This window comes from Mauremys mutica, chromosome 17 (genome assembly GCF_020497125.1).
Source record: "Mauremys mutica isolate MM-2020 ecotype Southern chromosome 17, ASM2049712v1, whole genome shotgun sequence".
NCBI classification, from domain to species: domain Eukaryota; kingdom Metazoa; phylum Chordata; order Testudines; family Geoemydidae; genus Mauremys; species Mauremys mutica.
The window spans coordinates 24588267-24605116 of NC_059088.1; the positions used below are offsets into that span (position 1 = coordinate 24588267).

Genomic DNA, 16850 nt, shown 5'->3' on the forward strand with positions numbered 1-16850 from the left:
TGAGTTTGTACCGACTTCGCTGGCGCTTTTGATGTGGCCTGTTGTAAAACTAGGCAAATCTCTAGTTGAGTTGATGTACCCCCGGAAAACGTCTGCGTACCCCGTGGGGTATGCGTATCCCTGGCTGAGAATCATTCGTCTAATTTATGTGGGTGCGGACTGGGATAAACTGCACGCTGGTGCAAAATTGTGGAACAGGTGTCTATTCTAGGGGGCCACCGATGCAGCTGGTAACGTCCCAGTGTAGAGAAGGCCTCACTTCCGCAGATTTGCGTTACCGTAGCGGTGAGAACGTGGCGCCTTTGGGCCAGGCGCTGTTCAGAGACCGTCCCTGCCTCAGAAAGTTTACAGGTGAAATAGACAAGACAGACAAGGGGAAAGGCCGGAGCGAGCAGAGGGAGGGCTGACCCACCACCCCCATAAATCTTGGGGTGGGGATTAGCCAGCTGAGGGAAGGAGAGGGGGCGTAAGGAAGGGAGGTGGGGGGCAGGGCAGAGAAGGTGGAGGGAGGGGAGTAAGGAGTGCGTTGAGGCTGAAGTGAAGCAGGGAGTCGGCATCTTGGCGAGGCTAAAGCCCCCTCCCTCCGGCCCCCCCAAGGAGATCAAAGGAAACAGGCTTCCCCCGCAAACGCCAGCCGCCCGCCCCCTTCCCCACATCCTCAGGATGAGTAAAGAAGGAAACGGTGAGTCTGGCTGGCTTGCCGTGGGACAGGGCTGACTCACAGGGGGCAGCCAGGCTTGACTCAGGGCCTCGGTGGTGGCTAACTGCCTCCCCTTCCCCCACCCTCCCACGGGTCCCGATTCCCTTCCAAGGGCCTGATCCTGAGAGGAGTGGCACACCCACGCTGCTCCCACGGGCCCTGGGGCTCAGCTCCTCCCAGCAGCGGGGCCGGTGGCTGTGATACTCTGCGGGCCAAACTCAGGAGCCTCTGCAAGGGGGGCCCCTTCCGACCTGAGCCATCAGCAGCCATGGCTGGGCGGAGGTGCTCCCAGCCCCCTGGGGTGTCTGTCTCTCCTCCCCCTTTGCAGAGCCCAGACAGACCATGCAAACGGGCCTCTGACCCTGCCCTGCTGCCCCCTGAATGCCCTGCTTTGCTCTGGTCCCAACCGGCTCCCAGAATTCGTTGCACCCAGCCCCTCTCTTCTGGATGCCTGGCCTGCCTTTGGCCCCACGTTGCTCCCCAAATGTCCAGTCTCGCTCTGGCTCTGCAAGCGGCGCCTTCCCAGAATGCCTTGCTCATACCCTCTGCTGTATTCCCAAAATGCCTTTCCTCGCTCTGGCCCTGGCGTTAGCCCAGTCCCATCATGCCCCGCGGCTGGCACCAGCTGGCCTGGTCCCACAATGCCTTGCACTGACACTCTGGTTGGCGTCTGGTTTTTTCCCACTCCCCAGGGTTTGTGTCCACTCGGGGGGGAGACAAGAAATCCCACCCCATGGGAAACAGGAAACGTAAAGAAAAGAGGCGGAAAGAGAGCCTGACCTCTGAGCTTTGTCGTGTGCGTTTGAGGGGTGGCGGGGTGGAGAAGGCCCGCTCTGCTGAGTCGGCACAGGCCAGGGCTGAAACGCAAAACCTCATTCCAGGCCGGGCGAAAGCCAGCTTTGTTATTGCTAGCTTAGCTCCCACCAACCAACGGAAGGGACCATGATGCCACGGATTTCCCCCCTCCCGTTGGTGTGTTGGACAGACGCCTGCCCTGCCTGGGCTGTGTTAACTCCCTGCGTACAGATCTTACGTTCCAATCCGCCCCTAGCGAGCACTTGGAGTCTGACTGCGTGTTCCCTCTGCCCCCTTTGCTCTTCGCTGCTCTAGTACATTAGCCAAAGGAGAGAGGATTTCCTCTGGCTGGAGGATTCGATGCTCATGAGAGAGGCAAACAATGCAGCATCCCGTCTGGGATACACACCCAGACCGGTCTGCAACCTTGCACCTGAACTAATCAGACTGATGAGATGTTTGCCCTTTGGCCTGTGCAGTTAGCCAGTGTTCTGGGCCGTGCAGGGCGGGTTCTGTCAGTGCTACAAGTCAGAGCTACCCTTGTTTCTTCACAAAAATGTGTGCACAGAGTCCTGTCTTCCCTTCCCAAGCATGGCAGAAACAAACAGCAGGCAGTTTCCTTGCTCAGACAATGCCACGTCTGCCCCTCCAGCGAGCTCTGTGCCCACACACACAAAGTTAGATAAAAACATACGTATTCCTGCTGGAAGGTTGCAATATAACTTGATTGTATTGCTTAGAATTCAGAACAATAGCCCCAAAACAGAGAGAGACAAAACAGGCTGCTCCCTAATGCAGTGACAAATGACTGACCCCATCTTGCTGTAAGTGGGCTCTTTTCAAATTGGCTGCCTGCTGTGCTGACTGACTCTGCTCCCACACTTTGCTACACAGCCCTCTAGCGTGAAAGCAGGAACACCCCCTCACCCCCGCCCCCCGGCCGCTCTTAAAGTGATAGCTTGCAATTCCAACACGGTCCTCAATACACCTGCAAAGGGAAGGTCAACTGACTTGCTGAAGGCCATGGACTGAGCCCTTGTCTCTCGAATCCCAATCCACTGCCCTCCCCTTCCTACCCCAGCCTCTGCATGCAGGGATAAGGGATAACTTAGCACCGAGCTGCCTGTAGCACCACTGAACGTGCCTCCCCCGTTACAGGTGGGGGTGCTGCAGTACGGGGAGAAAGCTGTCCACGAATGGACCCTCCAGGATTACCAGACGGCGGAAGAAGTGGTGGAGGCGGCGAAGAACATCAGCCGGCAGGAGGGCCGGGAGACTCGCACGGCGTTCGCTATCCACAAGGCCTGGTACGGGGAGTGGCGGGAGGGATTTCTCATGAGAGCTGGGTGTGAGGATTTTTAACTGTGGTCTCCGCACTTCTTAGCTGCTTAAGTGCCATATCCATTCTGGGGTGAATTTCCAGGAGCAGAACGTTCCTAGATACCCTGTTCTCATGGTATTTCCTCCCCTGGCAGAACCAGAGAAAAGGGGGCCTCTTGCAGGGAGATGATGGCAAAGTATCTTGGTGCTTATACGGCTCTGGGATCCCAACACCCGGCACAAACTGTGTGTGCCTGACGCCACCGAAATGCAGCCAGCTCAGGGGTGGAGAGCAACTGTTAACAACCCAGCACAACAGTGTGGGGAAGGAGAAACGCAGCCCAGGAAGGGCAAGTCCTCACTCATGTCTTAAGTGCCTTAGGTTTGTTAAGACGGGAATTTAGTTTTTAAGACTCCTCGCAGACGCCAACACACTGAACCTCGGGCATCTCAAGTGCGTGGCGTTTGGACGGCTCACAGAGCTCTCTTCCAGCCCAAAAGCTAACCCTGTGCATCCTCTGAGGTCTTTTTTGCTGGGCTACAGTGCCAGGCCTCTTGGGAGCTGAGACTGACCCTGGGGAAAGCTGGTGGGAGGCTGGTAACGGGAGCGCTGTTCCCATCTGGAGAGGAGACAGTGGCTACTGAGAGGAAGAGTTCTACTCCCTTAGGATGGGGGAAACCCAGGTTCAAGCCCCTGCTTGGTTCCCTGCGTGACCTTGGGAAAGTTACTTAGCAGCTCTGTGCCTCAGTTTCCCCAACTGTAAAGTGGAGATAATAGCCCTGCTCTGCCTCCCAGGAGGCTGGGGAGGATGAATCTGTTAAAGATTGGGAGGGGATCAGGTATTATGATTATGGGATGGGGGGGGTGTAGCAGGACCTTTGCTACAGATTCCCAGGGATCAGCCTATGAAAACGCGTTCTTACCCCATCCTCTAGGACGAGACGTGACTGAAGCCACGTGCATGCCAGGAGCACTTTGCCCTGGGTAGCTAGATCAATATCTTATGCCAGCAACGCTCTCCTAGTGTAGACATGGCTTGTATCGGTAAAGCTGTATCATTGTTATCAGGCTAATAGGCGGCAATTGTACCAGCTCCCCGAGACCAGGGGGACCCCAAAACATCAGTAATGTCTGAGTAAATTAACTACTGAGCTCTCCAGAAATAACTGGGGTGAGGCTCCAGTGAACATGACTTACCGGGCCCCCAAATTTCTCTCGGCCTGGTTATTATTCCACATCCTCTGAACGGAGCAAACTGCCATGGCCAAAGTGCAGTTTTGCTGGCGTAAGCTGTGCCTGCTGCGAGGGTACTTGGGTCAATCGGGGGATCACACCTCCGGACCGACCGAGCCCCATCTGCAGTGCAGAGCTGGCCTGAAGGTGGGTTTGCAGAAGAAGAGCTGCATGCTGCTAAGTGGAAATGAAATCTGGGTCTCAGCCCAGTTCAAGCATGGCACAGAAGGCATCAGACTGGGGCTCCGGAGATTTTATGCCCAGCTCTGCCACTGACCAGATGGGGGACCCTGGGTGAGTTGCTTCCTGTCTCCGTGCCTCAGTTTCCCCTCTCTCCTTTTGACTGTTCTTTTTGGATTGTAAGCTTGTCAGGGCAGGGCGCTCGCTGGGGGTTTGTACAGCCCCTAGCACGGTGGGGGTCCACCACCACAATCGGTCCACTCTCTGGCAGCCTGAATGGGTCCTGCGCCTTATAGGGCAGGGTTATGAACTGGGCCTCTCACAGCGTGTGACCCTGCCTCAGCCAGAGCTAGAACCTCATTCTGTGTCTTCTCCCGCTGTTGTGGCAGCTCGGAGGCCTTCAGCCCGGAGAGGGGGGGCCGGGAAGGAGCCACCAAACTCATGATCGTGGTGACCGACGGCGAGTCCCACGACGGGGATGAGCTGCCAGAGGCCCTGGCTGAATGTGAGAAACGCAACATTACGCGCTATGCTATTGCGGTGAGTGAGTAGCGCCCAGGGACTCGATGTGGCTGCGGCATGGGCTAGTGCTGTGTGAATGCGCCAGTCCGGCTTGTCTGATTCTCATGCTCTGGACTGGTTGATGGTGATGGGGAATTTTATCCGGGGAAACCTCCCTCCTTTTCCTGTGTCAACTCTTCTCACTATGGGAGCCTGGCCCATGGAGGAGGTCGGGGACATGAGGCACCTGAACTACATTTCCCATGTTGCAGCATGACCAGGGACTTCCATGATGCAACTTCTGCCTAGGAGAGGAAAGACTGTGGTGCATCATGGGAGATGTAGTCCACTCAGCGGCTGCCAGCCAATAAATGGGTTTGGCCAAAATCAATTTTTAATTTTTATACTTTCAACGGATAATAACAATGTTTGTTTTGAAGCACTTTTTCAATTTTTAGCCATTTAAATGTTCACAGTTGTGGGACATTGGGAGGGGTCAGACAACACAGGGGTCAGGCGATAATTATTTAATGACCTGGAGATTGAAAAAGTGACAGCTTTATAAAGATTAAAACACAAATTGTCACCATCACATCTCAAACGATACAAGTAAATAGCCCTAAATTTAATTCTAATAAGTTCTCAAGCAACATTTTTCTTACTTTACCCAGCTGTAAATTTCAATTATCATCAATGGAAATATTTTTGTCTTGGTTTGTGTGTTTGGGGAAGTCAATGTTTAACAACATTTACCCACTAAAAAGCTAATCCTTCCAAACCTGTCTATAGAGGAGCAGGAGGCAGCCAAACTACATTTCCCATGTTGCACCATGGCCAAAGACTCCCATGGTGCAACTGCTTCCTTGATGAGGGTAGACTGGTGCATCTTGGGAGATGTAGTCCAACCAGTGACTCTGGCCTATAGAGGAGAATGGGAGCAAGAGGTAGCTGAACTATAATTCCCATGAGGCACTGTGGTGGCAATTTCCAAATTGAAATTTTCCACTGGGAGAGGGGGAAAAACATATTTTTCCAACCAACTCAAGTTGAGGGATTCTTTAGAGTGTGCCATGTTAGACAGTGAGTAACCAGGTGAAGGTGACACAGTTCTCAACAGCCCTGGCTTCTCAGGTCCTAGGTCACTACATGCGCCGGCAGCAGGATCCCCACTCCTTCATCAGCGAAATCAAATACATCGCCAGCGACCCCGATGAGAAATACTTCTTCAACGTGAGCGACGAGGCGGCCCTGAATGACATTGTGGATGCCTTAGGGGACAGGATCTTCAGCCTCGAAGGTAACTGCGTTTGGCTGATCGGGGCAGCAACGGAGTCCCAGGGGCCAGCGGCCAGGACCTGGGCTGGCAGCCGGGGCTGGGCCCAGCAGCAGAGCCCCCCAGGTATGGGGCCGGCAGCTGGGACAGCAGCCGGGAGCAGGGCCAGCAGTGGAGCCCCCGGGAGTGGCCATCTTCCTGTGCTGTGTTCCCTGAAATGATGCTGATTTTTTTTCTCTCTCTCCCCCTCCCCGCCAGGGACTCATGGATATAACGAAAGCTCCTTTGAACTGGAGATGTCCCAGATTGGCTTCTCAACCCACCTGCTGGAGGTAAGGCTGCTGCTGGTTGGCTTAATTTAATAGGGAGATATACCTATCTCATGGAGCTGGAAGGGACCTTGAAAGGTCATTGAGTCCAGTCCCCTGCTTTCACAGCACCCTGACAGATTTTTGCCCCAGATCCCAAAATGACCCCTTTAAGGATTGAACTCACAACCATGGGTTTAGCAGGCCAATGCTCAAACCGCTGAGCTATCCCTCTCCCCCACATGTAGGGCTAGAAGGGGGCTCAAAATCATATCATCCATCCCTTTGCGACGAGGCAGATTAAATTAACCTCCCATTGTGCTCAGCGCTGTACATACAAAGGCTATCCCTGTCCTTGGAGGCTTTGCCATCTAAATAGACGAGACAAAGGCAAAACAGGAGCAGAGAGAGGGGAAGGGACCTCCCCAAGGTCGCCCAGAGAACCCAGGCCACCTGAGGCCTAGTCAGGTGTCCCAACTACTGGAGCATGTTGTCTCCTTATATCAGTCACTGCCTGCTTCTGTTACGAGGGACTTCTCTAGAAAGCAATTGCAGAAGTGGAAAGTTATCCTAATAGCCTCTCCTCTCTGTGCATCAGAATCCCCTTTCCACTGAGGAACAGCACAAGGAACTGACTGTCTTCCAGGGGGACCGGCAAAGGGGAAAGTAAATTGGGCTCGTGGCCAAGGGATTGGCGTAACAGAAACATCACGGTTTCCCATCTTCTCTCCTCCATGCCCCTGCCAGGACGGGATCCTCTTTGGCACCGTGGGGGCGTACGACTGGGATGGTGCCGTCCTCAAGGAGAGCAGACACGGCCGGGTCATCCCGCCCAGGAAAGCCTTCGAGAAGGAGTTTCCGCTGGAGCTGAAGAACCACGCTGCCTACCTAGGTGAGGTGGCGCCATCAGCCCGAGCCCTCTTCTCCCGGGACTGAGCAACCTTGGGATTCTATTGTCCCGCCTCTTGTCATCATGTGACTTTTGGGGGCGGAGCCAAGCGCCCAGGGCACATGGGTTGGAAATGTCTCATGGGCTGCAGGGCGTGGAATGTCTCGAGGGATCAATACCGGGCTGTAGATCCCGTCTCCTCTAGGTCGCCCGGCTCAAGACAAGGGCCAGATTTCCCAAGGGGGTTAGGTGCCTGACTCACGTAGATGCTCTTGCAAATCCCTTTCTGCACCGACCTGCATCTTTAGGTGCCTAAATGGCTTTGAAAACCTGGCCCTAAGCCGGTGGGATTTATTACTTGTATTGTGGATGCGCCTGGGAGCCCCAGTCATGGGGCAGGGTGCTGGGTTCTGTACAAACGGAACAAAAGGACAATCCCTGCTGGGTCTGGAAGCCAGTGTTAGCTGCCAACTGGCTTCTGTGACACGAGTGGGTGAGGTGCCAGCCCTGATAGGCATGGCTGCCCGTACCCCAGTTCTGTCCAAATCAGGACGGCCCAGGAAAATCTGGGCTGGGGGGAACAATGCACGGGAAACACATCTCTGCCTGGGCCCCGAAGGAAAAGGAGAACTGGCTGGCTCTAGAAGACTAGGCCAGGGAAAAGCTCTGTGCCTTTAGTCACTGTATTGTTCATTTCTTTTCATTTGCATTGTGGTGGCACCTTTCCGCCCCCCACGGTGCAAGGCGCTGCACACAGACCAACGAAACAGTCCCTGCCCCATTCTTCTCTCTCTGGAAGGGTCGTCTTCAGACCCACACCCCTGGAGGCAGCGCCACAGATCAGTAAAACCCACTTCTCTGTGTCAGCCAACCGAACCCCAAAGCTGGCCAGCTGCCCCCTCCCCGGCCCAGGAACCCACGGCCCGCCCCAGAGAACAGCTCTGATGTTCTCTGCAGTGTAGAGCGTCTCAGGGTGCCAGAGGCAGAGCTGACGGGGTCCCCTCTCTCCGCGACAGGTTACGCTGTCTCCTCGATCCGGCTCCGGAACAGGAAGTGTCTCTACGTGGCGGGGGCACCGCGTTTTAAGCACAAGGGGAAGGTTATCCTGTTCGAGATGAGCAATAGCGGGCGCGTGGTCATATCCCAGGCCCTCACTGGGGAGCAGGTAGGGGTTGGGCTGAGCCTGCCATTTCCCTCCTTCCGGGGCCATCCAAACTTTTTTCCTTTCACGTGTGCCCTCCGCCCCGTCTTTTTTCCACTCTAATCAGCGTAAATGTCAAACTGAAAAGCCACTTGGCATTGGAAAGCTGGAAAAGGCCAGCGTCTGGCCGGGCGAATGCTGACCCTCCCCACAACGGTTTTTTTGAGTCAGATTTCCTCAATCCGGACCCTGCTTCGGGATCAGGTTTGGGGTTGGGTGAATCTGCATTTTTCCAGGAAAAAAGCATTCGGTGAAAAATTCCCACCATGCACAATTGCACGTGCGAGCGTGTAAAAAAGGGGGGAAGTTCCACCCGAGGTGTCGCGTCACTCTGAAGTATTCTCCCCTTCCTGCCCCCGTTAAGGCTGGATACATGGAGATGATTTCTCCTGAGGATAGTTACAGCTGCTCTGGCTAGTCCTGGCTCTGGTAAAGTTACACAGTGTCACCCAGTGGCAGAACATTATAATGCAGTTTTCCATTCCATTCCACCACCCGTTATCTTCCGAAGAGGGTGGGTTAGTTTGGGGTTTTGTCTACATGAGGAAGTGGAACCGGTTTAACTGATCTGTTTTAAGCCAATTTCAGCTAAATCTGTGTGAACCCATTTTGGCTCAGAATCAACAGAAGTTAAACCAGTTTATGTCTGGCTTAACAGAGCGTCTACATGGCCTCTGGCACCGGTTCCAGCTTCAGTTAATTCAGCGCCAATTATTAAATTGAGGCCACGTCGCGGTGTAGACAAGGCCTGAGCGGTGCAGATAGCAAGGCTGGCACTGAGCATGCTGGGGAGGCAGGAAAACGAGGGCTCGCTGCCTCCTGAAGTGCCCCCTCCCCCAATCTACCCTCTTTGCAGATCGGCTCGTACTTCGGCAGCGAAGTGTGCCCTGTGGACGTGAACGGGGACGGCATCACAGACGTCCTGCTGGTCGCCGCCCCAATGTACCTGGGAGGTCAGAGCAAAGAAACAGGCCGGGTCTATATCTACAAAGTCGGCCAGGTAAATTACAGTGCCTGCCCTACCTTGCTCCGTGGGTGGGTGGGGTATTTTCCAGGGTTGTGCATATAAGGAGCATGCTGTCAGGCTGGCAAGGGGGAGGAATGGGATTGCAAGCCTGCAGAGGGGAAAGAGAAGCCGTGCGTCTGGTTCCTGGGGCTGACAGACCCCACCCTTCACCCTGCAAACAAACACGCTCTCTGCTGAAGTTCTGCTCCTGCCATTTTAACACCATATCCCAGGATGTCAGCAGGGGGGATTGAACCTGGGGCCTTGGGATTTTAAAGCATGAATTTCTACATCCTGATCTAAGAGACCAGCTCTGGTAGCAGGCTCATCGGCCTGTAGATGTGGTGGAGCAGGGGAGGGCAGGACAGAGTAGATGTGGCTAACTCTTGGCTGCGGGAAAGCAGTAGGCTGTTGTAATTGCTAGGGCTAGCCACAGGAGGGCGACATGATCAAAGGCTCCCGGTAGACATGGCCGGGGACCTGGCAGGTGCAGAGAGAGGCTGAATCTGGCTTGGAGGACGTTACGGCCCTTTCACTCCCTTCCCTGCATCCCAGCTGCTCCTGACGTTCAACGGGACCCTGCGTGCTGACAAGAAGCCCCAGGACTCCCGCTTCGGTTACTCCCTGGCGGCCGTGCCCGACCTCAACCACGACGGCTTTAACGACGTGGTGGTGGGAGCGCCCCTGGAGGACGGCCACCGGGGGGCCGTGTACGTTTACCATGGCTCCCGGGGCACCATCCTGCCGCAGTACCAGCAGGTCAGTGACTCGGGCGGGACGGAAGGTGTCCGAGAACACGGCATGTCTGGCCTATAGAAATAGCCCAGCCTTGATAAGGAGGATTTAGATCCAGAGACTTGTATGGATCCTAAAACCAATCCTTCCATTACGCTAGGACCTACTGTAAACAAGTGGTTTAACCGCTGTCAATAACGGATGGATAATGTAATGCCAGGTTTACAGCTCTCGCTAGCCCCTGAGGAGCTCAAAGTGCTTTGTTAACGTTCACTCATTAAAGTCTTTTTGCCCCTTATCGCCAAGTGAGCTGGGTAATGTTCACCCCTATTTTCCAGATGGGGAAACTGAGGCACGGGGCGGGGCAGTGACATGCCCCGAGTCATAGCCTGAGTCAGTGGCAGGGTTGGGAACAGAACGCAGGAGTTCTGACTCCTGGCGCCCGCCCCCCTCTACTGCCCTCCTGGTGCTGGGAACAGAATCCAAGGGTCCTGACTCCCAGCCCCTACCCCCACCAGCTCTAACCACTAGACCCTCCCGCCACCCACCTGCCTCAGTGCCCCTCACCAAGCACCCTTCCTCCACCGCCAGCCCCAACAAACCATCCCGTGGTCAATAGCTGGGCCCAGATGCTCCAGGGTATTTAGGCGCCTAACGCTTCTTGATTTCCATAGACGAGGATCTGGGCCCTGGCTGTAGGGGTCCCTCTCTGGCACCCACCGCTTGGGGGGCCTATGGGGGAGGAATTCGCCAGCCCCAACGCCCTTAGGTGTGAGGGTGCGGGGGTGTTTGTGGCTGGGCTGCCCCCTGGTGGCAGATGGCACCGAAATCCTCTCAACTCTCTCGCTTGCCCTGTGGCTAGACCCCTTGAGGGGCCGAAGGATTTTCCTGCGCTCAGATTCAGCGCAGAGGCGGGTTGGGGGGTTGCCCATCACGCAGACGCCTGTCTGGTCCAGCAAGGGCAGTTTTGGGGTGTCCCAGGAGGTGACCGTGTCCCCTCATGCTGGGGAAGAGACAGGGCTCCAGCGTTAGAAACACCAACAGGGATTCTTCCCCACTGGCCAGGCGAAGACTTTGGGATCTCCCAGCTGGAGCTCCTGGGGCAGGAGGGAAGCTACCTTCGGGGTCCTCTGGGTGCTGGTCCAGAGCAGCCTGGATCTCCCTGAACGCCTTGCTGGCTCCCCAGGGGGCTGGTGCTAATGGGCCTTGGGGGGTGTTGTTACTACACTGGCGCACCCAGAAGGTTGGGCCCCATTGTGCTGGGCGCTGCATGGACACCTAGTATGAGATGCTCCCAGCCCCAAACAGCCTGCCAGACAAAGCATGGGTGGGGAAACTGAGGCACAGAACGGGACAGTGGCTTGCCCCAGATCACCCAGTAGGTTAGTGACAGAGCTGGGAATAGAATCCAGGCTCCCTGAGTCCCCAGCCGATGCGCTAACCACTAGGCCACGCTGCCTCTTGGGGGACTGAGTTAAACCTGGCTGTGCTCGTTGTTCCACCGGTGACTAACTTCCCACTTACCCGCCAGCGGATCGAAGCCTCGTCCCTCCACCCGAGTCTGAGCTACTTCGGCCGCAGCGTGGATGGGCAGATGGACCTGGATGGGGACGAGCTGGTGGACTTGGCCGTCGGGGCCCAGGGAGCCGCCGTGGTGTTGCGGTGAGTCGCTCCCTCCCGCTGCGGAGGGGCCGAGCGGGACAGGTGGCGAGTGTGTCGGACCAGCCGATGGCCGTGGCGCTTTCCAAAGGAGCTCAGGGTCATTATCCCCATTGTACAGATGGGGAAACTGAGGCACGAAGAGGGGGAAGTCACTTGCTCTTGAGGCCCCGTCTAGTGCGCTAACCACTAGGCAGCACTGCCTTAGCTAATGCCGGGCAGGAGGCATGGAGGGTGGAGGGATGCCCCCAGTGCAGGGGTGAGTCTCGGGGGGGCAGGGGCAGTTCCACCCGCCTTCAGGCCTCGTTAGGGGGGGCTGAGTACCCTAGAGGAGCTGGGCACAACGTATCGAGTGTCCGGTTCTCGCTTCCCTGGGCGCTAGTTTCCCCCGCGGCTGGACAAACGGCTGCAGAGGGAGGGCTGAGCCGGCCCCGGTGGGAGGCTGGGGCGCCCTAGGGAACCAGTGTCTTGAACGTGTGGTCCCCGGGGGGCCAGGTCGCGGAGGATCGTCCAGGTCAACGCCTCGCTGGCCGTCAACCCCGCCTCCATCAACGTGCTCCAGAAGAACTGCCAGAGGCACGGCAAGGACTCCCTGTGCGTCACGGCCACCGTCTGCTTCCGCGCCACCTCCAGGTCCCCGGGCCGGGGGGACAGGCATTTCGGTGAGTGCCGGGGGGCCCCGGCGCCCGCCCCCGGCTTGGTACGCGGTGCCGTGGGGCCGCGGCAAGTGCCGAGGCTCCGGCGTGACTCCTCCCCCTTGTCGGCGCAGGGCTCAAGTACAGCGTGTCTCTGGACGACAGGAAGTTCGGCACCAGGGCCGTGTTCGACGACACCTCCCAGAAGCTGGTGCAGAGGCGGCTCCGAGCCAGCGTGGGGAGGGCAGCCTGCGAGCCGCTGCCCTTCCACGTGATCGTGAGTACGGGGGGCGCCCTGGGAGGGGTCAGAGGGGAGAGATGGAGCATCCTGCCTCCGGCTGTGCAGCGTCAGTCTTACAACAGCACCCAGTGGCCCCGCCGCTGCACCCGGACCCTGAGGCTGCGCTGCACGGCAGGCGGAGGTGTTATCTGCCGGCAAACACAGGCTAGCAGATCAGGCACGTGCCCAGGGACCTGGCGGCGGCTTCTTTGCTGTTGGTACCCGAGCCGGTTACGGTCCCGGTCCGTCTGCCCGTGCTGCAGTCACGCCACCGAGTGCAGTGTAGACAGACCCATAGCGAGAGATGGTCCCTGCCCTTTTAAGAGCTGGCGGTCGAAAGAGTGGGAGGGGAAACGGACGCACAGAGCGGGGAAGCATCTTGCTCCAGGTCTCCTGAGTCCTAGCCCGGTGCTCTACCCACTAGACCACACTGTCTCCCTTAGGGCTGCCTGATCCTTCTTGCTGTATGTGCCATTGCCCAATGAGGGGGGCGCTGTCCTGCCGCCCGGGATCAAAGCATTTGTCGTCCTATTTGGGTTTCCCCCGCGACTGATCCCATCTTTGAGCTACCTGGCCCGGGGGTTATTTATTGACTCGTTCTTGATTTAGACTTAAAATAATCACGAGACCCAGCTTAGGCTCCAGGTCCGTTAGCATAACGAATGATGCAATAAATACAATGAAACGTAAGCCTCAGCAGCCCGGAAATCGTCCGTGTCACGGGGGCTCAGCCAGCCACCAAGCCTCCAGCCCACTCCAGAACGCCGCTCCAACAGGGGGCTTTGGCAGCATCACCAATGTGGGTTATTTTGGACCACAGCAGGAGCAAATTCCAGGCTCCCAGAGAATGCCCGGCCGGCAGCCCCCTCTTTTATGACAAGGGGGACCCAGGTTGGAGAGTACGGCCCGTGGAGAGAAGGGCCAGTCCCAGGCCACTTAGGGATCTGTAAGTCACGTCACCTCGTTATAGGGATCCCACCTTTGGCCTGGCTAAGCTACCCTGCCTCCAGCTCTGGCTGATATCGGATGCTTCGGAGGAAGGTGACCCCTTCAATCCCATAATGCCCCAGGGGAAGTGTTCCCATACCCTCTTGCCGAAGCATGGGGTCCAGCGGCTCTCAAGCAAAGCTGGCATCCTTCCCGGGGGCCGGGGGTGGCTAAGGAATCCCGTCTCGGAAGCCAGCCTAGGTTCCTTCCTCCCGGCAGGACACGACCGACTACCTGAGGCCGGTCAGCATGACGGTGAAGTTTGCCCTGAGCGATGCCGACCCGGGCCCCGTGCTGGACGAGAGATCATCCACCACCGTGAAGAAGCTGGTGAGCGTTCGGCCTGTCCCTTTGCTCCGGGTCATTAACAAGCCGCGGTGTTCCTGGGCGGCCGGGATCCCACCCCCTGGGATTGGGAGCTGGGCCAGGATTTGGATACGGCCACTTGAAACCTTGCTTCCATTTGGCTCCCTTTTCTGCAGTTGCACCTGCCTTGGGGGCTGGATAGCACCTTCTGCAGACAGCAGAAAGGGGCGGGGGTTGCCTCCAAAAACAAGGAGAGATGTGGGGGATGAAACTAACATGGGACGGTGCCCTTGGGAAATGGATCCCAGTAACCCGTGGGCTCTTCTAGACGTGTGTCTGTGGTTCTAGACTGGGTGGATGGGTGGCTCTAGACTGGGTGGATGGGTGGTTCTAGACTCTCTGCTGGGGTGGAGGGGCACAGTTCTAGACTCTGGCTGTGTCTTGGTGTGGTTTGAAAGCCTGTCATCTGGCTGTAATACTTGGGTCTACATTCAGCGGCTGGGTTGAGTGTGCGGGTGCTGGGCGGGTCCGGCCGGTGACACAGAGGAGCTCAGACAAGATGATCCCTTCTGGCCTTAAACTCTACGGCTCAGAGCGTTCCCCGTGCGTCTCCCAACTGCCCCGCCGCTGAAGGCTCTGTGGGAGGGTGGGGGAGTCTGAGCTGGGTGGGACAAAATGCATGAGCTGGAATCCTCTTCATCTGCTCCGGCCACAGGTGCGAGCCGGCCGCCTTGCAGACAGTTTCCCCACCCTCCACTGACTTCGGATAACAGCCCTGCACCTCCCGCTGAGCCGTAGCCAACAATGACCCCTCTCCATTGCTTTCAGATCCCCTTCTTCAAGGACTGCGGAGAGGACAATGAGTGCGTCACAGACCTGGTGCTCCAGGCTAGCACGGATCTCGCCGGCTCCAGGTATGGCAGCCCCGGGAACGGAGTGGCCTGGAGTCTGTTCCCTGCTCTGCCATGGACTTGCAGGGGCCTTGGCCCAGCCACTGTCTGCTCTGAGCCTGGCTTCCCCCGAGACGCAGGGAGCTTTGCAAGCCCTAAAGCACCCGCCGGACGAAGGACCGTGGTGGTGGACGAGGATCCGCCGAGATGCTGCCGAAATTCGGTGGCATTTCGGCGGTGGCGACGCCTCTGGATGACGCGTTGTCCCCCTCTAGAGGCCAGTCTGTGTATAGCGTGTGGTCAGGCTCAGCCAGCGGATGCGCCGTCTAGCTGAGGTAGCAGGGGCTTTAGATCCCGAGGTTGCGGGTTCAGGCCTTGCCCCAGACGTGTCTCACTGCCCCCGGAAGGACGGTGGAGCCGCCGCGCACCCAAAGCTGCCCCCAGTCTGAGGCTGAATCGTCGCCTCCTTTCCCGTTGCAGGCAGAAGCCTCACGTTATCCGCAAGGGGAAGAGGAAGGTTCTGGTGGACGCGGTCCTGGAGAACAAGAAGGAAAACGCCTACAACGCCAGCCTGAAGTTCTGGTTCTCCAAAAACCTCCACTTCGCCAGCCTCTCGCTCAAGGTGGGTCGCTCGCTGGGAGCCAGGGCTGGAGGCGGGGGAGCTGCGGGGAAGGGCTGGCACCTTGCAGAGGGCAGTGCACAGGAATGAGGCTGGGCTGGACTGGAGCACTGGTCCTCCCAGTCTGGTACGCGCCTCCTGCCCGGGCGAGGTCAGGGGGATGGGCCCATCTAGGTGCCTGGACCCAGGAGCCAGCCTCACGCCGCCTCATGTGACTGGGATGCGACAGAGGCGTTGGCTAAAGCTGTTTAGTGCATGGGGGAAAGGGGCCGCGACCCGCCTGTCCTGCCAGGCAGGGTGAAGCCCCCCCGGCCCCGTTGCTGGATGGGGGTGAGCCGGGCTGGTGACGGGCTCGTCTGTTCCCGCAGGGGGAAACCCAGGTGAAGGTTGAATGCGCGGCCCCCTCCCCGCACGCCCGCGCCTGCAGCGTGAGCTACCCCGTCTTCAGGTCCCTGGCAAAGGTGAGTCCGGCCGAAGCCCTTAGTGTCCTGGCTCGGAGTGAATTCGTACTGCTGGTTAAAGGGCCGGGAGCCTGGCTCGTGCCCCACCGCCCCCCCGGCTGCTTTCCTGGCATGTAGCTCCAGTCCTGGCCCCCTCCCCGCGTTCAACCTGAGAGCTGCCGATGCCCCTCCACCCCCCCTGCTCTTCCAGCCCTGGGTCCCACCTCTGCCGATGCCCCCGCATCCCACCCCACAGCCCCTGCTCTTCCAGCCCTGGGTACCACCTCCCGCCTCTGCCAATGCCCCTCCATGCCACCCACTCCCCCGCTCTTCCAGCCCTGGGTCCCACCTCTGCCGATGCCCCCCCATCCCACCCACTCCCCCGCTCTTCCAGCCCTGGGTTCCACCTCCCGCCTCTGCCAATGCCCCTCCATCCCACCCACTCCCCCGCTCTTCCAGCCCTGGGTCCACCTCCCGCCTCTGCCGATGCCCCCCCATCCCACCCCACGGCCCCCTGCTCTTCCAGCCCTGGGTACCACCTCCCGCCTCTGCCGATGCCCCTCAATCCCACCCCACGGCCCCTGCTCTTCCAGCCCTGGGTACCACCTCCCACCTCTGCCGATGCCCCTCAATCCCACCCCACGGCCCCCCGCTCTTCCAGCCCTGGGTTCCACCTCCCACCTGTGGCAGGCTGCTGGCAGGGTGGGATGTGAAGCTGTCCTCTGAGCCCCCCCCCCCCTCCCTTGGTTTACGCAGGCGACAGGCTGGCTTATTAACCCATTGTGGCCCAGGTGCTCCTGGGCGTGGCAGTTGATCTGGCAGGCAGCCAGGCGAGGGCAGGAAGGAAAGCGGCTGGGGCCGGTGGGACGCAGCGGCACACGCCTGGCAGGAG

General features: G+C 58.1%; 1 protein-coding gene across 2 annotated transcripts in view; it reads left to right on the top strand.

The window, feature by feature from the left end:
• The window catches only part of ITGA10 (integrin subunit alpha 10), a 52575-nt gene that overhangs the window by 27004 nt on the left and 8721 nt on the right, over positions 1-16850 (top strand). For both annotated transcript variants that reach the window (XM_044991922.1, XM_044991923.1), the window contains 15 exons: positions 2654-2802; positions 4619-4769; positions 5862-6027; positions 6262-6335; positions 7059-7203; positions 8217-8365; positions 9258-9401; positions 9963-10166; positions 11674-11804; positions 12297-12463; positions 12571-12713; positions 13923-14033; positions 14838-14923; positions 15380-15521; positions 15887-15979. In XM_044991922.1, coding sequence (XP_044847857.1) covers positions 2654-2802; positions 4619-4769; positions 5862-6027; positions 6262-6335; positions 7059-7203; positions 8217-8365; positions 9258-9401; positions 9963-10166; positions 11674-11804; positions 12297-12463; positions 12571-12713; positions 13923-14033; positions 14838-14923; positions 15380-15521; positions 15887-15979 — 2055 coding nt within the window. The remainder of the gene's footprint in view (positions 1-2653; positions 2803-4618; positions 4770-5861; positions 6028-6261; positions 6336-7058; positions 7204-8216; positions 8366-9257; positions 9402-9962; positions 10167-11673; positions 11805-12296; positions 12464-12570; positions 12714-13922; positions 14034-14837; positions 14924-15379; positions 15522-15886; positions 15980-16850) is intronic.